Raw genomic sequence first — 24438 nt, 5'->3', positions numbered from 1 at the left:
TTACAAAATCAGAAATCTTCAAATAAAGTATAAATATCTACTTGAATCTTATCAAAAATAGCTGACATGGTTGTGACAGACTTATTTCATATTATCATTTGTGGAAATATGGTTCAGTACTGAGGTTTTCTGTCTTTGCAGACCAATCTTGACTACGTGCATTTTAAAACAAAAATAATACAAAGTATAATCAGTTATCTAAAAACAAAAAAATAAGTCTGGAAATGGTTAATAAATAACAAAGCATAATGGATTGAACAATGGCCATGGTAAAGGACCCATCCACCAGCTAGAGCGGTCATGATATCCTGAATCCAATCTTTTCCAGTAGTACCGCAGGGCGTTAACTCCAGATAAGTGTGTTGCTGCCTAATGCGTGGGTTCCTGAGGATGAAGTGCTCACGTCCAAGAGCTGCAGCTTAATTCGAAAGCAGGCAACTCTTTAGACCCAACAGGATCACCAGGAGCAGCAACAGATCTGCAGGAAGAACATCCATGGAGGCCCTGAAGGCGGGGTAAATAGAGCATTCTCCTGGGGGTGGGATAGTCATGTTGGGATGGGAGGGGGGGTTTGGAGGGAGAAACCATAAGATGAATGCAGAGAGGGTTTTCCAATAGGGGCAGACATTGTTAGAAATGGGGCTTTTTGTTGGGCCCAGATTGTTCCTAGCCCAGTCTTTAAGCAGGGTACCCACCCAGTCTGGACCATTGTAGCCTCTGGTACATAAATGAATCTCTTGCGTGGCAAGGCCAACTTCCAGCTTCCCTCATTGTGACATCAGGGTGGTGACTGGGAAGACAACTGGCTCTTCAGCCTGCTCCTTCTAGCCCAATTGGGAGGCAACCCTTCACCTCAGCTCACTCTGGGTTTAGTTATGGGAGTGTTGGTTCGAGGGGCATTAAAGTAAGATCTGCCCAATGATTCACTTCTCTGTACTACATGGAGTTTTAAAGAGTTTTCTTTTCCAATTTCATGCCAGGTAATGAAATCAGAAAGACTATTTCCTCTGACTGAAGACAAGTTGGTCAGCAACTTTAAAATTTTACTGAGAAGAAAGAGAGTTTAGGTGAAACGTCTTTACAGGGAAATTGTTGATGCATGGAATTATTTACTTTGCATGAATGCTTTGCCACAGGAACCATTAAGGAAGAGATCACTGTCCCGTCCAAGAGAAGGTATTTTAAGTAGAGGAAGAAACAAGATTATGGGAGAATTTGTAACAGCAGGTTTGGATTGCTGCAAAATTAGGAACAGACAGGCTGAATGGCCTCTTTTGAACTGAAAGCATTCATCAATTTTTTTTCTCAGTAAGTAATTGTGTTCATCATACAAACATAAAATAGCAGAAATTTCTGTCAGAGTCTAAATTAAGTTGTCACAGTATAATAGGTATTTGAAACAATAATGCATTACAAGAAATCATGTCGAATAATTAGCTAGAAATTGGACAACCCACCACTTTTTACATTCAATGCATGATGCTTATCCAGTGACCAGCCCCCCAGGTTTGATGGATCCAGTTCATAGCCCTGCAGCAGGGCAGTTCTTTTCTCCCATAGGATAAGATTTGGACAAGATTCATATTCATAACCGACAGAAACTAGGGGAGGAAAAACAAGCACAGAAAATACAGCTTACAAAATTTGCCATTTTCACAACCATAATTGTGCATCAAAATTCACAGTGCATCTCTCCTCATTTCCCTTCTATTCTCCCAGTGTGATTTAATGTTTTGCATGATGAAAAAAAATACATTAAATTACTAGAAGACTGGGTAGGAAGGCAAGGAAAATATAGAGAAAGGTAAAGGATATTCACAAAACCTGAAATGACTGACAGTTGGTATATATTTGGTTGTAGGATTGTTGATCATAAAAATAATGTGATGTCCATAGTTAACCTACTGAGGGAACTTATTGATTTAATCAAAGTCAACGTAGACATATTAGAAGATACCAAAGACCGCAAATTCTCTCCATTCATTTGCATTTCATAAAAGGAGAAAGTGAAGACTGCAGATACTGGAGCTCAGAGTCGAGAGTGTGGCGCTGGAAAAGCACAGCAGGTCAGGCAGCATCCGAGGCATGTGAGAATCGATGTTTTGGGCGTAAGACCTTCATCAGGATCCTGATAAAGGGTTTATGCCCAAAATTCTCCTGCTGGGAGCTGCCTAACCTGCTGTGCTTTTCCAGCATTTCATAAAAGCCTAATGTGATAAATACTTTAGTATTTTGCAACTTTTGTAGATCTTTGGCAGAAAGCCTCAAAGCGTTCGTTTAGAATATATGTATGAATATAAAAATTATGAGTTGGAGTAGGCTACTCAGCCCTTCAAACCTGCTCTGCCATTCAATAAGATCACAGCTGATCTGATTACCTCACATTCTCATTTACCCCCTGACAACTTTTCAATCCTTTGTTTATCAAGTTATCTATCTACCTCTGCCTTAAAAATATTTAAGGAATTTTGTTTCCACTGCCTTTGAAGAACTGCATTCTAAGACTCATGGCCCTCTCTGAAAAAAAATCATTTCTATCTTAAATGGTTTACCCCTTACCTACGTTTCCTCAGGTTCAGATTGTCCCACAGTGGAAACATCCGCTCTACACCCACCCTGTTAAGACCCATGAGGATCTCTTATGAAAGAACCAAATGACTTCTTAATCTTCTAAGCACCAATAGCTAGAAGCTTAGCTTATGCAACCTTTCCTCAGAACTTCTGAGGCAGCTTCACTCTACCCGAAACGTTAATTCTGATTTCCCTCTAATAAATTTAACCTGGAATTTGTCTGGATATCTCGGTGTGTGTCTAATCAAAATGCTGACTTACCTGCCAATCTCTCAGCTATTTCGCACCAGTCCTGATGTAGCCCTATCGCAAACTATTCAGTTTAAGCTGATACAACCTTTAGAAAATGACACACGGTGCTCAGACTGCAGTTTTACCAGAGGCCTTAATGGAGATGCCAATATGGTTTTTCTGCTAGTTTGAAGCTGGTCAGAGGTGAGATGGGGCATGAAGAGGAACTGAATGGTCAATGTTTCTCCTCTTGACCTCATAAAACAAATAAGATACTTTCAACAGTTTAATACTTCACACCCCACTCCGAGCTCTCCTTACACTATCTGAATTAACAGCACAGAGGCCGGTATCCCTGTCACCAAGTCACCCTTTATTATGCACAGTATACTGGCTGTAGCCAGCCCAGCTCAAATTCAGTCCCCTGGATTGAGGAGATTCTAGATATCCTGTTTATGTTGGCAAGCCAGGAATCCATGAATGGCCCTGGTTAACAACCCCAATTGAGGATCTCATAGTCAATGAGATGCACCTGGTTCCAATCACTACACTATCTAAGAAAACCTTTCCCTGTGTATTGTCAATTTCTGGATCCAGCAACATAAGATCATAAGATATAGGAGCAGATTTAGGCCATTCAGTCCATCACATTTGCTCTTCCATTCAATCATATGCTCTCAAACCCATTCTTCTTCTTGTTCTCCATAAACCTTGATCCCCTTACCAATCAAAAACCTATCTCTGTCTTAAATACACTCAGTGACTTAACCTCCACAGCCTTATATGATAATGAGTTCCCTAGAATCACCACCTTCTGGCCGAAGAAATTCCTCCTCATCTCGTCCCATCATTCTGAGGCTGTCCACTCAGCCCCTAGCGTCCCCTACTAGTGGAATTATCTTTTCCATGTCCACTGTATCCAAACCTCTCAGTATTCTTTACGTTTCAATGAAAGCCCCCCTCATGCTTCTAAGCTCCATTGAGTACAGACCCACAGTCCTCAACAACTTCCCTTATGACAAGCTCTTCATGCCTGGGATCATTCTTGTAAATCTCCTCTGGACCTCCTCCAAGGTCAGAACATGCTTCCTTAAGTACAAACCCAAAATAACTCAATATTCTCAATGTGGTCTGACCAGCACATCTCTGCTCTTGTATTCTAGCCCTCCTGAAATGAATGCTAACATTGCATTTTCATTCCTAACTGTCAACCTAAAGAGAATTCTGAACTCGAATTCTTAAATCCCCTTGTGCTTCAGATTTCTAATGCCTTTCCTCATTTCGAAAAAAGTCTACACTTGTATTTTTCCTATGAAAGTGCATAACTTCAGACTTTCCCAAATTGTATTCCGTCTGTTACTTCTTTGCCTACTCCCCTAACCTGTCAAGTTCTTCTGTAGCTTTCTCACTTCCTCAACACTGTCTCTCTACACATCTTTGTGTCATCTGCAAACTTAGCATCAATGCCCTCAGTTCCTTCATCCAGATCATTAATGTATAACGTGAAGGTGGTCCCATCACTGACCCTGCAGAACTCCTCCAGTCACAGGCTGCTATCCTGAAAAATATCCCTTTATTTCTCTGCCTTCTGCCTGTCAGCCAATCCTCTATCCATGCCAATATCTTGCCACTAACCCTGTAGCCTCTTGTATTATTTAGGAGCTTTCTGTAGGGTACCTTGTCAAAAGTGTTCTGGAAACTCAAATAGATCACGTCCACTGCATCTCCTTTGTCTAATTTGCTCATTATCTCTTCAAAGAATTCTAACAGATTTGTCAGGCATGACCTCCCCTTGACGGAACCATGTTGACTCGGCCCTATTTTACCATTCATGCAAGTACTCCCAATTTTATCCTTAATAAGGGACTTGTAAATTGTACCAACCACCAAGGTCAGGCTAACCTACCTATAGATTCCTGTCTTCTGCCTTCCTCCCTTCTTAATCAGGGATGTTCCTTTCACTATTTTCCAGTTCTGCTGGGACCCTCCCTGACTCCAGTAATTCCTGAAATATTGCCACAATTTCCTCAGTGATCTTCTTCAGAACTCTAGGTTGTAGTCCACCTGGTCCAGGTGATTTATCCACTTTCAGACCTTGAGTATAGATTCTCACCTGTTCCTGTAGAAGATGGACTGGCGACATGCTAACTAAGAGGTAACATTATAAGGCTTCAGTTCAGCAGCAGCAGGTGAATTTCCAATTCATTGGGTTGGATTTAATGCCTCCCTGAGTTTCAAACTCCAGTGTATTGCCTTCCCACCTATGTCACACCTCTCAAAGTTTATCATGGCAGGAGAGGTGTTGTGCAGCCCACTCACCTTTGGGCCTACTGAGGCCCTTAAGTGATCAAATAATGAGCAGGCCCATATTTGGGAAGGTAGCTGCTTGGACTGGTGTTTAACTTAGAAAAGGGACCTTCGGGAGGGACCAAATGCAGGCTGGGTGACCACTTTGTAGAACAGCTCCAATCATAAGCAAGCAAGATCCTGAATTTCCTGTTGCCTGTCATTTCAATTCTCCTCCTTTCTCCCACTCTGATTGTCATGATCCGAGATGATGATAATACAGCACAAGTTAGATTTCAAAGTGAACTCAGCTTGGTAGACTGTAAGTTTTATTTTTGCTATTTGTTTACCACATTGGCCAGTCACTGAATATATTCACAAGAGGCTGTCAATGTACTTTTAACAAAAGAACAAAATTAATTACATGCTAAAAGAAATAACGTCAATGATATTTCACTGATTGAAATGATCTTATCAGAAATAAAATTTCAATTCATTTATCCTAAACCGTAACCTTAGAGGTATGCAAACTTCAATGAGAAGCATCATTCTTTTTCACTTTAAAATTTCTTATTTCATTGCGAAGCACTGCACTTGGTGTCTTTCTGGCAAACCTTTACATTCAATCCTCTCTCCTTTAGTTCACATCACTTCATGAAACCCTTCATGAAATTGTGAAAATGTTCATTTACTCCTTAAATTCATGCACTCAACAGCATTGTTACATGTGTTTGTCCCAATCTTCTTGAAAATTTCTCTTACTAACCTCTAATCCATTTAGGACTTAGTTTCATCTGTTGTAATTGTTCCAGAGCCTGCTAACCTGCATTGCCATTGTTCATTCCCTAATGACTCAGAATGACTTGCTTCTGTCTCTGAGGAAAAAAAACTTACACACACATTGACCTTGTGGACAATTCTCTTTTCTTAAAAAAAAACTGGTTTCTTTCTCTGCACACTGTAATTTGATCTGTGTTGCAGTAATCCATTTGTTTATTTAATCTACTCTTGTTTTCTAAAGCATTGAACTATTCACTTCAAGAATTTTTTAAATAACTAACTTAAATGCATGGAGACAAATTGTAGCCACCACCCTCAGAACTCAAAGTCTAAAATGAAACTAAAACTATGTTTTCTTTCTATTTGACACACACAATATAGAAATACAAATCAAAGGTATATCATGGTTCTGTCCATTTTAGCACTTGTGTTGTAACGTTATCATGAGCCTTTACCACATGATCTTTCTGTCTATTGCTTGCTACAGTAAATCTGTGAAGCTTAACATAACCTCAACCAGAAGCATCTCATCTTCTGGATTCAACATTCAGTTCAACAATTTTTATATCTTTACCTCTGCCTCCATCTTAATTCATATTTATTTTAAATTTGTTGCTCAGATTTGGTTGTTGCTGTTTCTGGAATACACAGAGCTGCAAGTTCCCCTCCAAATCATCCTGACATGAAACTCTACTGATGTTCCTTCACAATTGCTGATCAAGGGCAGGAACTCTCTTCCTCAATGCTCCTACATCTCAAGGGCTGCAGCAGTTCAAGAAGACAATGCCCCACCATCTTTTGCAGGGTGATTGGAGATGGGAAAAACATATTGGCCTAGTCATCCCATGAGTTGAAAAATGTGGTGCTGGAAAAACACAGCAGGCCAGGCAGCATCCAAGGAGCAGGAGAATCGACGTTTCAGGCATAAGCCCTTCTTCATGAATCTCATCCCATGAATTGAATAAAAATAATCTCCAGATGGTATTGGCTTGTAAAGGCACAGGTTTACAATAATAAGGACATTATAAACTATTCATTTTTTTAATACTTTAATGGAATGTGGATATCATTGGTAAGGCCACCAGTATTGTAGGTGGATGAGTGATAAATGGTACTTTATATGGACAAATGCAAGATAATGAGAACTCATAAGGGAAATGAACAGAATTAAGTTAAACCACATGGGTTCATTATTTACTTGGGGCATGGACAAAAAATATAACAGATGCTTATTGGCTGCATAGCAGTTATGTTCAGTCAGTAGCACTAATTGGCTCTAAATTACAAGGTTGTGAGTTCAAGCCCCACTCTAGAGACTTAAGTACATAATCTATCCTCATATTTGAGTGGAATGGTGAGAGTGTTGAAGATGCAGCCTAAAAAATGACATATTAAATTGAGGTCCTGCTTGCCCTCTCTGATGGAGTTAATGGATTGCATAACACTACTCCAGAAAGAGTTCTCCCCAGTGGCCCTGAGCCAATATTTATGCTTTAAGCAACATCATTGAAACAAATTAACTGGCCATTATTTCAGTGCTGTTCACGAAACATTGTGTGTGTAAATTTGCTGCTACATTTCTGACATCACAACATTGTCTAGATGTGAAAGTACAATATTCACTGCAAAGAACTGGGATATTCCAAGGTCACAAAAAGTGCTCTTTCAATGCAAGTTGTTCTTTTCTTTTGTTAAACACTCCACAGAGTTTTACTCTCTGCAAAGACAAGGAACATTCGTCAGAGTCTATAATGACTGGTCAATTTACAACCGTGTTTCAGTTGAAGGTGACTTCCAATAACTCCAGGGACAGGTCAAACGCAGAGTAGGAATCTCCAAGTATCAGGAGAACAGTTCTCAGCAGCAAAACATGTTGTGATACAAATCAGATGCACCTTTATTGGTCACGTTTTAATCTGTCGTGATCACTGAGACAGGATGTGCTGTAACCTCATGCAATTATGTTTCTTCAACTTTCCAGTTATCATTGCCTTATATAAATCAAATCCCATTTTACCAATCCTTGTCATCTGATTGGTATGTGTAAGTCAGACAAATGTAATGTACAGTGGATGGCAATAGTAAGGAAAACTCACCAGATTTTAGGATGTACTATTAGAGGGATAGAGCACAATTTTCAGGCGATTCTAAGTCTGTACAAAGTGCTGTTGTGAGTACACCTTGAATATCATGTATTTTGATTGATTTGTGGCTAAGCCACCACTTGTTGCCACCTGTATTTACCCTGGGAGCAGGTGATGGTGAGTTGTCTTTTTGAACCGCGCCTTGGACAGGAGAGACAACTATAATGCTGTTAGGATTTCCAGGATGTTGACACTGACGGTGAAGGAATGATGACATAGCTCCAAGTCAGGATGGTGTGTGACTTGGAAGGGATGTGGTGGTGTCACCAAATATCTGCTTTCTTTGGCCTTCTAGGTGGTAGAGGTCAAGGGCTTGGAACGTGCTGTTGAAGGAGTTTGCGTGAATTTCTGCAGTGCATCTTGTAGATTACATGCATTGCTACCACTGTGCATTGATAGTGAAGCAAGAGAATGCTGAATGCTGGATGGGGTATCAGTCAGGGGGGCTGCTTTGCTTCGCTGGTGTTAAGCTTACTGAGAATAGTTGAAGCTGTACCCATTGGAGCATGTGCAGACAATTAGACGATACTCTTAACATGTGCAACCGGATGATAGACAGGGTTTATGGAGATAGGAAGTGAATTACTCAAAAGAGAATTCCTTGCCCCTGATGTCCTACAGTGTTGATAGTGGAGATTCAGTAATGGAATTAGCTTCATTGTCACATGTACTCAAACGAGTACAGTGAATCGTTTATTAGGTGCCACTTACAGTGCCATCTTAGGTACAAAGGTACCTAGGTACAATCCTCAGTTAAAGAATAGAGAAATGAAGAAAAAAAGTTACATTACAGCAATACACAGTGTGACCACAGGTCAGAAAAAAACAAGAAACAAAGTTAAAAAGACAAACGTCAAAGGCTTTCTGCAGCAGGCCAGTGCAGGGGGCCTCCATGTGGTCTGACCACTGGCTGCCTCCATGCTCCGTGTTGGGCCTCTCATCGCTGTGTTCACACTCCAGGTTACTGACTGTCCTGCTCCGGCTGCTGTGTCCCCACTCCGGGCGCCTGGACACTGTGTCCCCGCTCCAGCCGCTGATCACTGTGTCCCCACAACGGGTGATTGGTCACTGAGTCCCCACTCCGGGCGCCCGGTCACTGTCCCCCCCCTCCAGTCGCTGGTCACTGTGTCCCCCCTCCAGCCGCTGGTCACTGTGTCCCCATTCTGGGCGCCTGGTCACTGTGTCCCCCCTCCAGCCGCTGGTCACTGTGTCCCCTCTCCGGTTGATTGGTCACTGAGTCCCCACTCCAGCCGCTGGTCGCTGTGTCCCCACACCGGGCGCCTGGTCACTGTGTCCCCACTCCGCGTGATTGGTCACTGTGTCCTCGCTCTGGTTGATTGGTCACTGTGTCCCCACTTCGGCCACGGGTCACTGTGTCCCCACTCCATGTGGATGGTCACTGCATCCCCACTCCGGGTGATTGGTCACTGTGTCCCCATTCCGGGTGATTGGTCACTGTGTCCCCATTCCGGGTGATTGGTCACTGGGTCCCCACTCCGGGTGGATTGTCACTGTGTCCCCACTCTGGGTGGATGGTCACTGTGTCCCCAATCCGGGTGGATGGTCACTGTGTCCCCACACTGGGTGGATGGTCACTGGGTCCCCATTCTGGGTGAATGGTCACTGGGACCCCACTCCGGGTGGATGGTCACTGGGTCCCCACTCTGGGTGATTGGTCACTGTGTCCCCACTCCATTCGCTGGTCACTGTGTCCCCGCTCTGGGTGATTGGTCACTGTGTCCCCACTCCATTCGCTGGTCACTGTGTCTCCGCTCTGGGTGATTGGTCACTGTGTCCCCACTCTGGCCGTGAGTCACTGCGACCCCACTCCGGGTGGATGGTCACTGTGCCCCCACTCCAGGTGGATGGTCACTGTGTCCCCACTCCAGGTGGATGGTCACTGTGTCCCCACTCCGGCCACGGGTCACTGTGTCCCCACTGTGGGTGACTGGTCACTGTGTCCCCACTCCGGCTGCGGGTCACTGGGTCCCCACTCTGGGTGATTGGTTCTAATAATCTAAATTTTCCCTGAACAAGATGTCGATGTGCTACCTCCTGTTATTTTCTTAATTGTCCATGAACATTACAACTGACTGTGGCAGAATTGCAGAGCTTCGATTTGATTTTTAGATTAGATTAGAACAGCATGGAAATCAGGCCCTTCGGCCCAACAAGTCCACACCGACCCTCTGAAGAGTAACCCACCCAGACCCATTTCCCTCTGACTAATGCAGCTAAATCTATGGGCAATTTAGCATGGTCAATTCACCTGACCTGCACATGTTTGAACAGTGGGAGGAAACCGGAGCACCCTGAGGAAACCCACACAGACATGGGGAGAATGTGCAAACTCCATACAGACAGTCGCCCAAGGCTGGAATCGAACCTGGGACCCTGGTGCTGTGACGCAGCAGTGCTAACCACTGAGCCACCGTGCCACTGTTAGTTGTGGGATTGCTTAGCCCTGTCTATTGCATGCTGCTTCCATTCTTTGACATGCAAATAGTCACGTGTTGTAGCTTCACCAGATAAACATTTTATTTTTAGGTATGTCTGGTTTTGCTTGTGCTCTTCATTGAACCAGGGTTGATCTCCTGACTTGCTGACAATGTTAAAGTGACGTACCAAGTTGCTGTACCATGACGTGACTGATTGTAGTTGAACACAATTCTACTGTTACTGATGGCCCACAGCACCTCACAGCTATCCAATTTTGTGTAACTGGACCTGTTTTCAGTCTGTCCCATTTGGCATGATGGTAGTATCATACAACACAATGGTGGCTATCTTTTATTTAATAGTGGCTATCCATTAGGACTGTATGTAGTTCACTCCTCAATATTGTCATGTGATATTTAGTTTGGTGAAGGTGAGATTAAGCAGGATTTTTCTTCTTGTTTGTTCCTTCACAATCTGCTGTAGATCAAATCTAGCAGTTGTTTCCTTTAGGACTTAGCCAGTGTGGTCAATAGTGTTATTGAGCCATTCTTAATAATGGACATTGAAATCCCTTAACCAGAGTAAATTCTGTGCCTTGCCACCTTGAGTACCACCTCCAAGTGATGTTAAACATGGAAGAGAGTGAGGGCGAGTGATAGATGGTGATCAGCAGGAAATTTCTTTGCCTCTGTCTGACCTGATGCCTTATAGATCCAGCATCAATGTTGAGGATTCTGAGGGCAACTCCCTCCTAACTGTACACCACTGTGCCACCACATCTGGTGGATCTTTCCTGGCATTGGGAGAGGACATACCCAGGGATGGGGTTGGTGATGTTTGGGATACATGGTGATAGCAGAATCTGGGATATTGTCCATAAGTATAACAATGTCTGTATCAGCATGTTGCTTGAGTATTCTATGAGGCAGCTTTCTGAGTTTTGACACAAAGCTCCAGATGATAATCAGGAAAACTTTCTAGGGTTGACAATACTGTTTTTGTTGTCATTAATTCTGGTTCCTGTGTCAATGTCAGGTAGCCAGCTCAGTTTCATTTCTTTTATTTAAACTTTGTAGCAATTTAATACAACGGAATGGCTTGCTACACCTCTTGAAGGCAATTAAGAGTCAACCACATTTCTATTGGCCTGATGTCACTTTTAGGCCAGACCAGGTAATGATGACAGATTTCCTTCCCTAAAGGCCTTTAGTGAGCCAAAGTCATGCATAAAAAAGGATGTTGTCCAACATCTGGATTTGCAGTCTGAAGAGAAAATGCAAAAGGGAGTAATTTTATTTGTTAAAACATCTGAGTAAAGAGTAGAAAGCAAGTTGCCTAAAACTCTGAAACAAAAAGCTGCTGAGATAAACTGGAACAATAGACAAGTCATAATAGTATGCTGAAGATCGACACAAATTCCACAGCAGGGACAAAGCTTCAAACAAGGTGCTCAGATTGTTTAGGCTGAACTATCTTATGCAATAATGTTCTGAATGTTTAAAAAACATCTGGAAACAAAAGGAGTCAGATAGCTCAAAAATAGGTAAAAGGGAGTTTAGTTAAATTTAAGAAAATAGGTGAATCCACAAGTATACTTTAGAATTCATCAAATGGACTGCAGAATATTTTACACTCCTGTAGTTACTTATGTTTCTATATCACTAGATTTTGCTCTCTGTGTGATTTCAGCAGCCTTATTCCTAAGATACCATCATCAGGAGATATTCAGATGAGAATCTGCCAGATTATTCTGTATGCATGGCTGCTTTTGCAAAATTGGAGCTGATGTTCAATGCTTGGGTTGGTACTTTGCAGTTAAAAGAAAACAGACAATAGGATTAAATCAGAAACAACAGTGGCAGAGCAGGTGACATTGAATTAATTTTTCCTGGGGAAAGAAAGCTGTTGGAACTTATATTTTAAAATAAAACACTTCTATCTTGTCCAACATCACAGGATTCATATTCCTGGACTGAAAGGTTGCATAGATAACCTGCTCCGAGGAAGCACGCCAATGCTTGTCTCAAGCCAAACCTTCAGGAGGTGTGGGAGAGTGGGGAGTGTGAATATTCCTGCTGATTTTCCCTTCTTTCCTACAAGCTAAGAACCTGACCTCCATGCCTTATTTCTTAAGGGGCACTGCTGCCATCTGTGGTTCCTCTCATACTGAGCAGGATTACTAATGCAACAACACAATCATCAGTAAGATGAAACTAATCTGTCACACGATGGTCTAAATCAAGCTCACATTCCTGCAGTCATCACACTGCCATATTAAGTGTAAACATTTTGTGAACCAGATCCAAAATGAGACAGAACAAAACAAACGCTATGTTTCTGGGAGGCACACATTCAGTTTTTCCTGCACAAACACTAAAGTACAATTGAAAAGGACACAAAGCTTAAGCACAGCCAATTAGTCCACTGATGTACTTTAGGAAAGGAAACTGCTGTCCTTACCTTGTCTGGCCTACAAGTGACTCCAGAGCTACACTAATGCCGTTAACTCTTAATTGCCCTTTGAAATGGCCTAGCAAGCCACACAGTTGTAACTACCATTACAAAAATGGAAAATAGAAATGAAACCAGATCACCTGATGTTGACCGAGGTACTAACAACAGCCCTGATGATCTAAAATCTCCTCGTTACTAATATCTGGAGACTGGTGCCAAAATTGGGAGAGCTGTATCATAGTCTTGTCAAGCAAATATGGAACCAAAAATAATCTGAAAGAACTGCAGATGCTGTAAATCAGAGACAAAAGTAGAAATTGCCAGAAAAGCTCAGCAGGTCTGGCTGCCTCTGTGGAGAGAAATCAGAGTTAATGTTTCGGGTTGAGTGACCATTCCTCTGAAATATGGAAACATACTGGCACAGTGGAAAATGATTGTGCTTGTTGCAGGTCAGTCATATCATTGGTAAAACATCTCTACATGTATTTCTCAGGGTAGTATCCAAGGCCAAACATATTCAGCTGTTTCATCAATGACCTTCGCTCCACAATAAGATCAGAACTCGGATTGCTCAGGTATGTGAAGCAGTCATTGTCCTAATACAGCAAGACCTGGAAACATCCTGGGCTGACAAGTGACAAATAGTATTTGCAGTATACAGTGCTAGGCCATGACCCCCTCCAACAAGACAGAAATATCCATTGACCCTTGTCATTACCATCACTGAATCCCCAGCTATCAACATCTCAAGACCATTGACTGGAAACTGAATTAGACCAGCCATAAAATTACACAAAGTCACTGTAGTTCCAGAGGACCGCTGTCTGAATAGAGAGAGGGGCACTAGTGGTGGCTTACCCTGAGAGTCAGTATAACTCAGGTAAGTGGTCAGGTCATGAAGGTGGGAGCTTCAAGAAGGTGTTGACCTCAGCCAGTCCAGGAATTGAACCACTTAGCAACGCAAACCAGTCATCCAGCCAACTGAGCTAACGAACCCATGAGTCATACGAATGTAATGGCTACATGACAGTTCAGAGTTTAGGAAGACTGCAGAGGGTAACTCATCTCCTAACTCCCCAGACTGTTCATCAACTACAAGGCACAAGTCAGGAGTGTGATGGAAAGTCCTCACTTGCCTGGATGAGTGCAGCTCCAACAACACTCAAGAAACATGACACCATCCAGAGCAAAGCAGCCACTTGACTGGCATCACAACCACAAACATTCATTCCCTTCATCACCAAATGTCAGTAGCAGTAGTGTGTGCTATTTATAATGTCCATAGCAGAAATTCACCAAGGCTACTTACACAGCACTTTTGAAAGCATAGATGGTTGGACCATTTAGAAGGACAGAGATACATGTGGACATTGCTACTTGCAAGTTCTCACCTAAGTCATTCACCATCTTGACTTGGAAATATATCACTGTTCTCTCAACATTGCTAAATCAAAATCTTGGAACTTTCTGAGAGCATTGTAGGTCGACCTAAATTAAATTGACTGTAGCATTTCAAGAAGGCATCTCTTTAGCGTAATTAGGAATGGATAATAAATACTAACTCAGCCAGTAATGCCTACATCTCATGTGAACGAAAAAAAAAGTAAAAAAAGCTTATCCTTCCTTTCTGTTTATTTTGCATTTTATTTGTCAGGCATCTACAATGGTTTCTGGCCAATGATTACCCCCATAATATTGATAGCAGTAGATTCAGTGATAGTAATACAATTGATTATCAAGTGATGATGGATAGAGATGTTCACTGACTGGTACTTGTGTGAAACAAATATTACTTGCCACTTGACAGCACAAATCTGGATATTGTGCAGACCATCCTGCATTTGAACATGTACAGCTTCAGTATCTGAAGAGTCATGAATGCTGCTGAACATTGCACAATCATGAGTGAACATCCCCACTTTAGACCTCGCAGTGAAAGTAAGGTCTAAAGCCATTGATAAAGCCATTGAAAATGATTGGCATGAGGATACTACCATGAGGAATCACTTAAGAGATGTCCTGGAGCTAAGATGACTGACCCCCAAAAATCGCACCATTGTCCTTTGTGCTAAGTATGACCCCAGCCAAGAGAGAACCTTTCTCCAGATTCTCATTTATGTTAGTTTTTTCTTACTTTTGCCATACTCAGTCAAATATGGCCTTGATGTCAAGGGGGGTCACTGCCATTTCACCTCTCGCATTTAGTTCTTTTGTCCATTTTTGAACAAAGCCTGTAATGAGGTCAGGAGTTGAGCACTGCTGGTGGAACACAAACTGAGCATTAGTGAGTAGGTTATTGCTAAGCAAGTGTTGCTTGACGGCATTTTGATGACATGTTCCATCACTTTACAAAAATAGACTGATGGGATTATAATTGACAGGGTTGAGGTTGTCCTGCTTTTGCGCGTACAGCGCATATTTAGGAAATTTTCCACATAGTCAAAACAATGCCAGCTTTGGTTATTCCAGTCAAGGCTTGGTGATGGCTGCATTAACAAATTGTTTAGAGTATATGATTTGGTGGTTATGTCGAAAAGGCAGTTTGACTGGATGAGTTCATTCTCAATTTGACAGCATGAATGCATGTGGGTAAATGGTCTTCTTTTGAGCTATAATCATTCAATGATTCCAAATGTTTGTCCTTTGAACTTTAAAGAAGGGACTTGGTGGCCCTACAAAGGGAAATGTCCAGGGTGAAGACAGTAAAGATTTTCTTAAGGTTAAGGGCATCACTTGTGCAGTTGGGGGAATGATTGAGCAAACCAATAGTTGCAAAAGTATAATGGTGAATAGAGGGTCATGTGTTAGATAGTTGTGACAATGAAAGTTTTTGCAGGATGAATGTAGAAGAATTCGGGTTATGAAATGGGTTCGGGAAGGGATAGGAAATGGTCAGAGATGGACAGGTAACTGATCAAGATAATGATGATAAAGATTCAGATGGTTGTTAAGTGGCCATTCACCCCTTATTTGGATACAACCTTTATTCCTGTACTATACCCATTACCATTCCCTATAGCATGATAAAGTGTTTATCAGTTTGAATCTTTCTTGTCCTTCAACTAATTTATCACAAAGTTTTCCTTTGTTCTTCTTCTGTCCCTACTTCTACCAGATTAAAATCTATCTCTCCTCTAATCCAATAAAAGTTCATCAATTCAAAACATTAACTCTGTTCTTCTCACCACAAATGTGGCCTGCTCTGCAGAATATTTTCAGCAGTTTTTTTTTTGATATTAGAGAAGCCATAGGATATGGCAAGGTCAGAGGAGTGGTGGTGAATATGTTTACAGGTGTGTAGATGTTTAGGGAAGACAGTGAATTCAGAAGTAAGGGTTAGAAATTGAAACTATTGATGATGAGCAGCCTCAGGGCAGAGCGTAAGAGAGTGGATGTATTGCTGAAAAACGTGGGATGCTGCTTGAATGGCTGCTGAATAACATGGATTCTAAAGGAGAAATGACAGACTTGAGTATGTTTATGTGACTGGAGGACAAAGTGTTAGAAGATTTGGAGCAGAGACAAAGATGTGACACTGTGGTGGGACACTAGCCTCCACAGTGGAGTTTGGGAGAGTTACATGATGACAAGTGTAGCCACGTGGGAATGTGAGATGCAAAGTATTATCACTGTACATTCAAGACTAATAAAGACATGTTTAATCTCTTCGTGAGTCAAGGGACTTTAGGGGGGGAAGTAGAGTTGAGGCAGTAGCTGATATTGAATGGTGGAATAGGCTCAAGAGGCTGTTGGAGCTGCTCCAAATTCTGTTTCTTAGATGCTTAATTTTTTTTATGGTGGGGACTTATCTATAAAGGCGCAGACATTTTGCAGGATTGTTGGCCTATTGGAAGCAGTCTCCCTGGTGTTTCATGAGAAGTCGCTCCATCCCCAGGTGGAAAAGTGTTGCTGTACTATGTTGTGCCAGCAAACAAGTCTTGCAAGCAACAGGACAATGGGGGCAATGAAACCTATTCCTGATGAAGAGCTCATGCTCGAAATGTCAACTCTCCTGCTCCTCAGATACTGCTTGACCTGCTGTGCTTTTCCAGCACCACTTTTTGACTCTGTTCTCCAGCATCTGCAGTCTTCATCTTCTCTCGGCAATGAAATCTCTCTCTGATCTGTGTCCCCACTTGCCCTAAATTCACATAAACTCTCCAAAAGTAATTACCAATTTATGCAGAATTATCAGCAGTTTTGTGCTGTAGATTTTTGCTTGCTGGATAATACATTCATATAATGTAGTTCACAATCCCTCTCCTCAGCAGCGCAATTTCCCAGTCCTATGGAGACCGTTAAAATCCACCTCCTGCTACACTGTTCACACTGAGAATCTTCTTTGGAGACTTGCCACCCAGCAGTCGGGAATTTGATTTGAAATAAGATCACTGGGGTGAGGAGAATGTTGCTTTCAAATCATGCTGTACAAAATGAATAATAAATAGCCTCCTGTTTACTTTAAATGAGTTGATGCCTTTGCTAAAATGATTTATGCTTTCACAGGATATTGGCAGTGCTAGCTAGACCAAAATTTAGTACTCAACTCTAATTACCCTTGAGAAGGCATTGGTGACCTGCCTTTTTGAACCATTAGGCTCCATGTGGTGTAGGTGCACCCACAGTGCTGTTAGGGAGGGAGGTCTAGGATTCTGATCTAGCAATAGGAGGTGAGCTGTGAACAACAATGCATTACTCCAGAAAAGGTTTTTACAAGGATGTTTGATATTGCTTGACATCTGCATTTACATGGCAACGTGCCCGTCAATTGTCTTCCTTCAGTTCAAAGAACTGATCCGTGTCTCACCTTGAGGGAAGACTAGGCTTTCACTCTGTAAGTGACTCAAATGAAGCTAGGAATTCTCCCAGGTTGAAATAATCATGTTTTAGGGCCAAATGCAACATTATGGGAATGATTCAAAACCGTTGGCAGCATTGGTATTAAGGTCAGTGTCTGAGGACATTGTAAACCCCCTCCAGGTGAGATATTCTGCTAAGGCTCTGAAGGAAATGCACAAGCTGTCTTTGAGTTTTGGTTTTGTGACATTGTGGACAGGGCATCATCCCTTGTCCTGTTGACTTTCTGGGGGTGTTTTTATTTAAATTTATTCCCAGGGCGCAAGGAAATGGCAAGAATGTCCAGGAGTGTCTTTTAGAGATGATTTTTAATAACTGATGGCTTGCTCAGCCACTTTGAGATTTTGAGAACCAGATAATGTGGGCAATGATAGCAGTGGCCATACCCAAGTGAGAATGACAGGCTCCATTCCATGGATGGGGATTGGTGAAACTGTTAAAATCCTACAAATAATCACCAAGTCCCACATCCATAAAGATCCTGATGGTCACCCACCAATAACCAGAGCTTTCTGATTGATGCAATGTGACAACTAGTGTATTGTTCAAGAATTTGTACAGGGGCTTGAGCTTTCCATCAAATTTATCAATGACGTGGATGGAGGACAAGAAGATTGGATATCCATATTTACAGATGTAATGGATAGGCTGGAACTTTTTTTCCCTGGAACATTGGAGGCTGAGTGGTGACTTTATAGATGTTTATGAAATCATTAGGGACATGGATAAGATGACTAGACAACATCTTTTTCCAAGAGTAGGGGAGTCCAGCACTAGAAGGCATAAATTTAAGGTGAGAGGGGAAAGATTTCAAAGGGACTTGAGGGGCAACGTTTTCACACAGAGGGCAGTGAGTGTATAGAATGAGTTGCTAGAGGAAATGGTCAAGACAGGAACAATTACAACATTTAAAAGACATTTAATCAGGCACATGAACAAAATGGGTTTTGAGAGATATGGGCCAAATGCAGGCAAGTGGGACTTGTTCAGTTTAGGATGCTTGGTCAACATGGACGAGTTGGAGCGAATGGTCTATTTCTATGCAGTATGACGCTATGACTCAATGTTGGATAAACAGTGAAAGTCAAAGATAACATGACATGTGACTTGGAGGGAAATTGCAAATGTTAGTACCTCCATGCATCTGCTGCTCTTGTTCTTCTGGGTGGGAGAGGTCATGGGTTGAAAACGTGCTGCCAAAGGAGCCTGGATCAGTTATTGCTGGGCATCTTGTGGATGGTGGACACTGTGCATTGGTGATAGAGGGAGTTAATGTTGAAGTGGTGCATGGGGTGCCAATCAAGCAGGCTTTTTGTTGCTGGATAGTCTCAAGATTCTTAATTATTGTTGAAATTGCACTCAGCCAGGAAAATGGATTCATCACATCCATTCACATTGTACTTGATAGATGGTGGATAAGCTCTGGGGAGTCAGGTGAGTTGCTTTGGTGAGCATTCTTAGCCTCTTTTGTAACCAGATTAGTCACATTCAGTTTCTGATGAATGGTGACCCTGAGGACACATTTGGACAAATGGCCTCCACTGTAGCAATTCTCTGATTCTGTTTCAAGTGGTGGATTCAGCAAAGATAATGTCATTGAATAAATGCAAACATATGAAGTTAAGGTCTGATGGTTAGTTTCTCTCTGGTTGGGGATAGTTTTTATCTGGCGCTTGTAACTATAACTGTAGGGCCTTAAGATCTAAGAACAGAATTAGGTCATTCAGCCCATTGATTCTGCTCCATTATTCAATCATGGCTGATAGGTTTTTCAACCCCATTTTCCTGCCTTCTCTCTTGATCTCCTTACTAATCAACAATCTATTGATTGCTGTTTTAAATATATTCAAAGACTTGGCCTTCACAATCTTCTGTGGCAATGAGTTCCAGAGATTTACCACCCTCGAGCTGAAGAAATTCCTCCTCAATTCAGTTCTAAAGGGTCGTCTCTTTAATCTGAGGCTGTGCCCTTTGGTTCTAGGGTCTCCTACAAGTAGAAACATCTTCTCCACGTCCACTCTATCTAGGCCTCTCAATATTCTGTAAGTTTTGATGAAAATTCTCCAACATCTTTCTAATCTCCATCGAGTATAGACCCCTAGCCCTCAACCACTTCTCATAAGGACAGGCCCTTCATCCCTGGGATCATACTTGTAAATCGCATCTGGGCCTCTCCAACTCCAGCACATCCTTCCTTAGATATGAGCCCAAACTGCTCACAATATTCCAAATGCAGTCTGAACAGAGCCTTATGCAACCACAACAGTACATTACTGGATCGTATTCTCGCCCTCTTGAATTGAATTTTAATACTGCATTTGCCTTCTTATCTGCCAATTGAACCTACGTATTAACCTTAAGAGAATTCTGAACGAGGACCACCAAGTCCCTTTGTGCTTCAGATTTCTGAAGCCTTTCCTCAGTTAGAAAATAATCTACACCTCACTTCTTCCTACCAAAGTGCAAAACCTTACAGTTTTCCACATTGTATTCTGTCTGATACGTTTTTTCCCACTTCTAGCCTGTCCAAGTCCTCTGTAGCCTCACTGCATCCTCAACAATACCTGTCCCTCCACCTATCTTTGTGCCATCTGCAAACTTCTGCCAAAATGCTCTCAGTTCCTTCATCCAGATCATTAATGTATAACCTGAGTATTTGTGGTCCCAACACTGACTCCTGTGGAACTCCACCAGTCACTGGCTGCCCTCATGAAAAAGACTCCTTTATCACTACACCCTGCCTTTTGCCAGTCAATCAAACCTCTATCCATGTCAATACCTTGTCCTAACACAATGGGTTCTTATCTTGTTTCGTAGCCTCCTGTGCGACATTTTGTCAAAGGTCATCTGGAAATCCAAGTAGATCACGTCCACTGACTCCCCTTTGTCTAAACTACTGAATTTTGTTTGGTGTTTTCAGTTCAAGACTGAATAGTAACCAGGTTGTCCTTCTTTTGGAAATAGACTGCTTCAGTATCTGATGAGTAATAAATGGTGTTGAACATTATGCAATCACCAGCAAACATGCCCACCTTTTTTTATGGTGAAGCGGTGGTCTTTGGTGAAACTATTGAAGATGGTTGGGTCTCTTGCAGGAATATCCCAGGTGTGAGGTAATTGACATTGAATGCCAATAATATGGGGAGTCTGTGACATTGTGGAATGGCTTGCCAAGCTACTCAGTTAGCAATAAATACTGGCCCAGCCAGCAAAGTCAACATCCCATCAACAAATAAAATTCCTTTATGCCAGACATGACTCCAAACAATGGACAGTTTTTACTTTGATTCCTATTGACTGCAGGTTTGCTTATTGATGCTACACTCAGTCAAATATAGCCTTGATGTCAAGAGTAATCACTCTCAACTCACTTGAGTCCAGTTCTCTTCCCCATCATTAAATGAAAAATGTAATGAGGTCAGAAAATGATTGGCCCTGTCAGAACCCAACCTGAACATCAGTGAGGTCATTGCTGAGTATGTGCTCGTTGATAGCACTGTTGACAATGCTTTCTATCACATCACTTTGACAAAATACTGTCAAGAATGTATTTTGTATGTGTGCACCAACATGCTTGCCATTAATATTGTGATTTCCTGTTTTGCTAAACTTCTCAACCCTCCTCCCCCACAGAGTTCATTCTGACTTTGATAACTGAGCAATACAACCGATACCAAGATTTCAGAGTTAATGAATCAAACAAACAGCAAATCAATAATTTTTCAGGTTTTGTTACACAAATTGCCCTTTCCTGTCCATCAACCTTATTAACCTTGTAAGAATGGGTAAAATGTCAACAACTAAAGAATTTAATCAGATTCATCTTTTTCAGTTATGTGGGAGAAATTCAGTTCATGTCAGTATATGGCTCAAGATGGGTAGTGCTAAGACTGTGAGCTATTGACTCCATTGGGGCTGCCTTTTATAAGTTATCAGCATGGTTCCTTAGGAAGTTTGAATGGCTCTGATGTCAAGCAGGTCAATAGTTAGATGTAGCTTATTGGGGGTTTGGGGTATAGGGGGTGGTGGTGAGGGAGCTTGAAGACTGACATGGAGATTGCCACTCCAAGCAGGGAATAGCCTGTGGCAGTTCAGTAGATGTAGGTTTGGCACTGCTGATTGCTCTCATTCAATGGGAACTAAACTATATAAATGGCTTGCTTCCTCTTTTGGTGGGTGCCCTTCAGTGATCCACTCAAGAATCAATTGTTCAGACATTGGAGTTTTGTATAGTTGATATTGTTACTCCAAGTTGTATACTGAGACAAGGGATACTGTATACTGAGAAGTTATCAGCTTACAATTTGCTCACAAGAATACACACTGAAATTCTACTTCCTAACAAACATTGCATCTAGTAGGATGAGGTGAATTCTCATCTCCCACCACCTCCAAGCACCATGACCACAAACTTCCTTTTCTTTTTCTCATTACAAGCATTTGAAAGTCGCTGCTAATGCGCAGGCTGAAGGTGGCAGTATGAGCTTCAGTTTCAGCTGCTTCTTCTGTCAAAATCAAAACGAGAAGAAGAATACTGAGTTTTATCCATTCCTCACGTAACTAAACTGACCTTTGTCTGCAGCTATGCTGAAAGGGACAGAAGATTGATCTGGCAGCTGGTGAATGCACTGAACAAGCAGTCGTGGGGTAAAGAAAAGCATCATTTTGATAAATATGGCAACAAAACAGACATGTAGCTGAATCTGTTGTTAAACTCAAGCTGATTTGAAAATTTAATTTTGAGCCAATAATCACATTTTTAGAACTGTTATCCTCCCAACATGGACCTGTAATCTCACTGCCATAAACACAATGAGTTAAATGGCCTTCAATTATGTTAAAGGTTAACACTGGCATATTGTTGCAGACAAAGTATTAATAGGTTGACCTCTATGGACTTTTGTGCATTTTTTTGTTTAAGCAATGTGTTCCTTTGAGATGCAAAGACGTAGCTCTCTCACACGTGATTGGTGTGAGGGAGCTGAAATAAACATGCACTGTTAAGCCAAGGTAAATAAAGGCTCACATTTAATAGCATCCATCGTGATCTCAAACGTCTCAAAGAGCTTTGCAGATAATGAAGTATTATTGTAGCAGCAATATAGGAAACACAGAGGAAACTTTGTACATAGCAAGATTCTAAAAGCTATTTTATGATGATGACCAGATAATCTTTTTTAAAAAACATAAGTTGAGGATAAATATCAGCCAGAACACCAAGGCGAACTCTCCGCATTTGCTTCAAAGCAGCCATAGGATCTGTGATATCACCTGAGAGAGCAGGCTTGGTTTTACATCTTATCTGAAGTAACACCTTTGACAGTGAACCACTCCCTTAATACTGTGCTGTGCTGTATCACATTTTGTATTCAAGTCTTTAGAGTTGGGTTTGAAACCACAGCCTTCTGGATAAAAGGTTAAAATGTTGCCACTAATCCATATCTGATGAAGGAAGCCTATAGATGATCCCTCAGTTTAACTCAGTTTGTTCAAATAATTCACAAGCGTGTTACTTTACCCTGTGAATCAATCCGCACTCATTCACACATAAATGTTTATACAACAAAACAATAATTCAGTCATAAATATATATACAATTATACATAATTGAAATTATACATTTTGATTTTTTTCTTTATGTACTGATGGTATACCACAGTATTTAAATATTCCAATTGCTACTTCTCTCCTGTATAACAGCTACGGTTGGTTTGGAGTTGGATTATTTTAAAATGTGGTATTTGACAATTAAAATATCAGAAATTACTTAATTCATCCTGTCAGACAACTCATTTTGAAAAAAAATTACACTTCTCTTCAAAAATCTGACTTCTTTTCGCTGTGATCTCTTTCCAACGTTAACGTTTATAATTCTGCATATTGCTTCTAGCTATTGAAGCTGTGAAAATGTTATAATCAAGGGTGCATTTTACAGGAGCCTGAACAATAACTGCCCATGTATTATCTGAAAATGTGCTATTGGTTTTTTTCAATCACAATTTGCATCTTTGTTTCTGGCCAAAATAACTTACGCAGTGACTGGGAGGTATCCCATGTTGGCTAGACAAGCTGTTCAGGCCTGCAGGTGATCAGCAAGCATGCTTACATCTGACAGAAATATTTACATTGTGATTGTAGCCTTGCACCTCCAGAAGCACAGTACTCACTGGGTAGCCTACTTTTCTCCAATGACCTGGTCCCATTGTAGAAGCTGGGCACAAGACAAAGCAAGGGAAATAGTCGTGCCGGGTTTCTACTCATTTTGCTCATACCTTGTTCCCTGAAGCATCTTTGGACATTCAGCATTAACACAGCAAACAATCACAAAACACACCTTGCTGGCAGCCAAACATATTGCTGGAAACAGACAAAATGCTTGTGACTGCACGATTGTGGTGACATACGTGACATGGTTATGACCCCCACCAAACAATGCTATTTTTTCATTTCTGCCTGCTGGACAATCACCAATTTCTGCTGCTGCGCACAAAACATTACTGGGGGAAGAGGTGGCCACTTTCAAGTGGCCTTTAAAAGGATTCTCTGTAGCTGTTGCTGAAAGCTGGAGGCAGGTTTGGCAGATACTTGTAGATTTTGTAGCTTGAATGTATTTATAATTAGTGTCTCTCCTGCGGTGAAAGATTTTGTCACAGGACTGATTCTTCCTTTCTCAACA

At 41.6% G+C, this 24438-nt stretch overlaps 1 protein-coding gene across 18 annotated transcripts in view; it reads right to left on the bottom strand.

Annotated features, from left to right (window-relative positions):
* Positions 1-24438, bottom strand: part of LOC122556528 (teneurin-2-like) — a 1106639-nt gene that overhangs the window by 40669 nt on the left and 1041532 nt on the right. For all 18 annotated transcript variants that reach the window (XM_043703277.1, XM_043703278.1, XM_043703280.1 and 15 more), the window contains one exon: positions 1458-1601. In XM_043703277.1, coding sequence (XP_043559212.1) covers positions 1458-1601 — 144 coding nt within the window. The remainder of the gene's footprint in view (positions 1-1457; positions 1602-24438) is intronic.

This window comes from Chiloscyllium plagiosum, chromosome 14, assembly GCF_004010195.1.
Source record: "Chiloscyllium plagiosum isolate BGI_BamShark_2017 chromosome 14, ASM401019v2, whole genome shotgun sequence".
Lineage (NCBI taxonomy): Eukaryota > Metazoa > Chordata > Chondrichthyes > Orectolobiformes > Hemiscylliidae > Chiloscyllium > Chiloscyllium plagiosum.
Note: the sequence above shows the minus strand (reverse complement) of the source record. Positions and strands in the feature narration are given on the sequence as shown.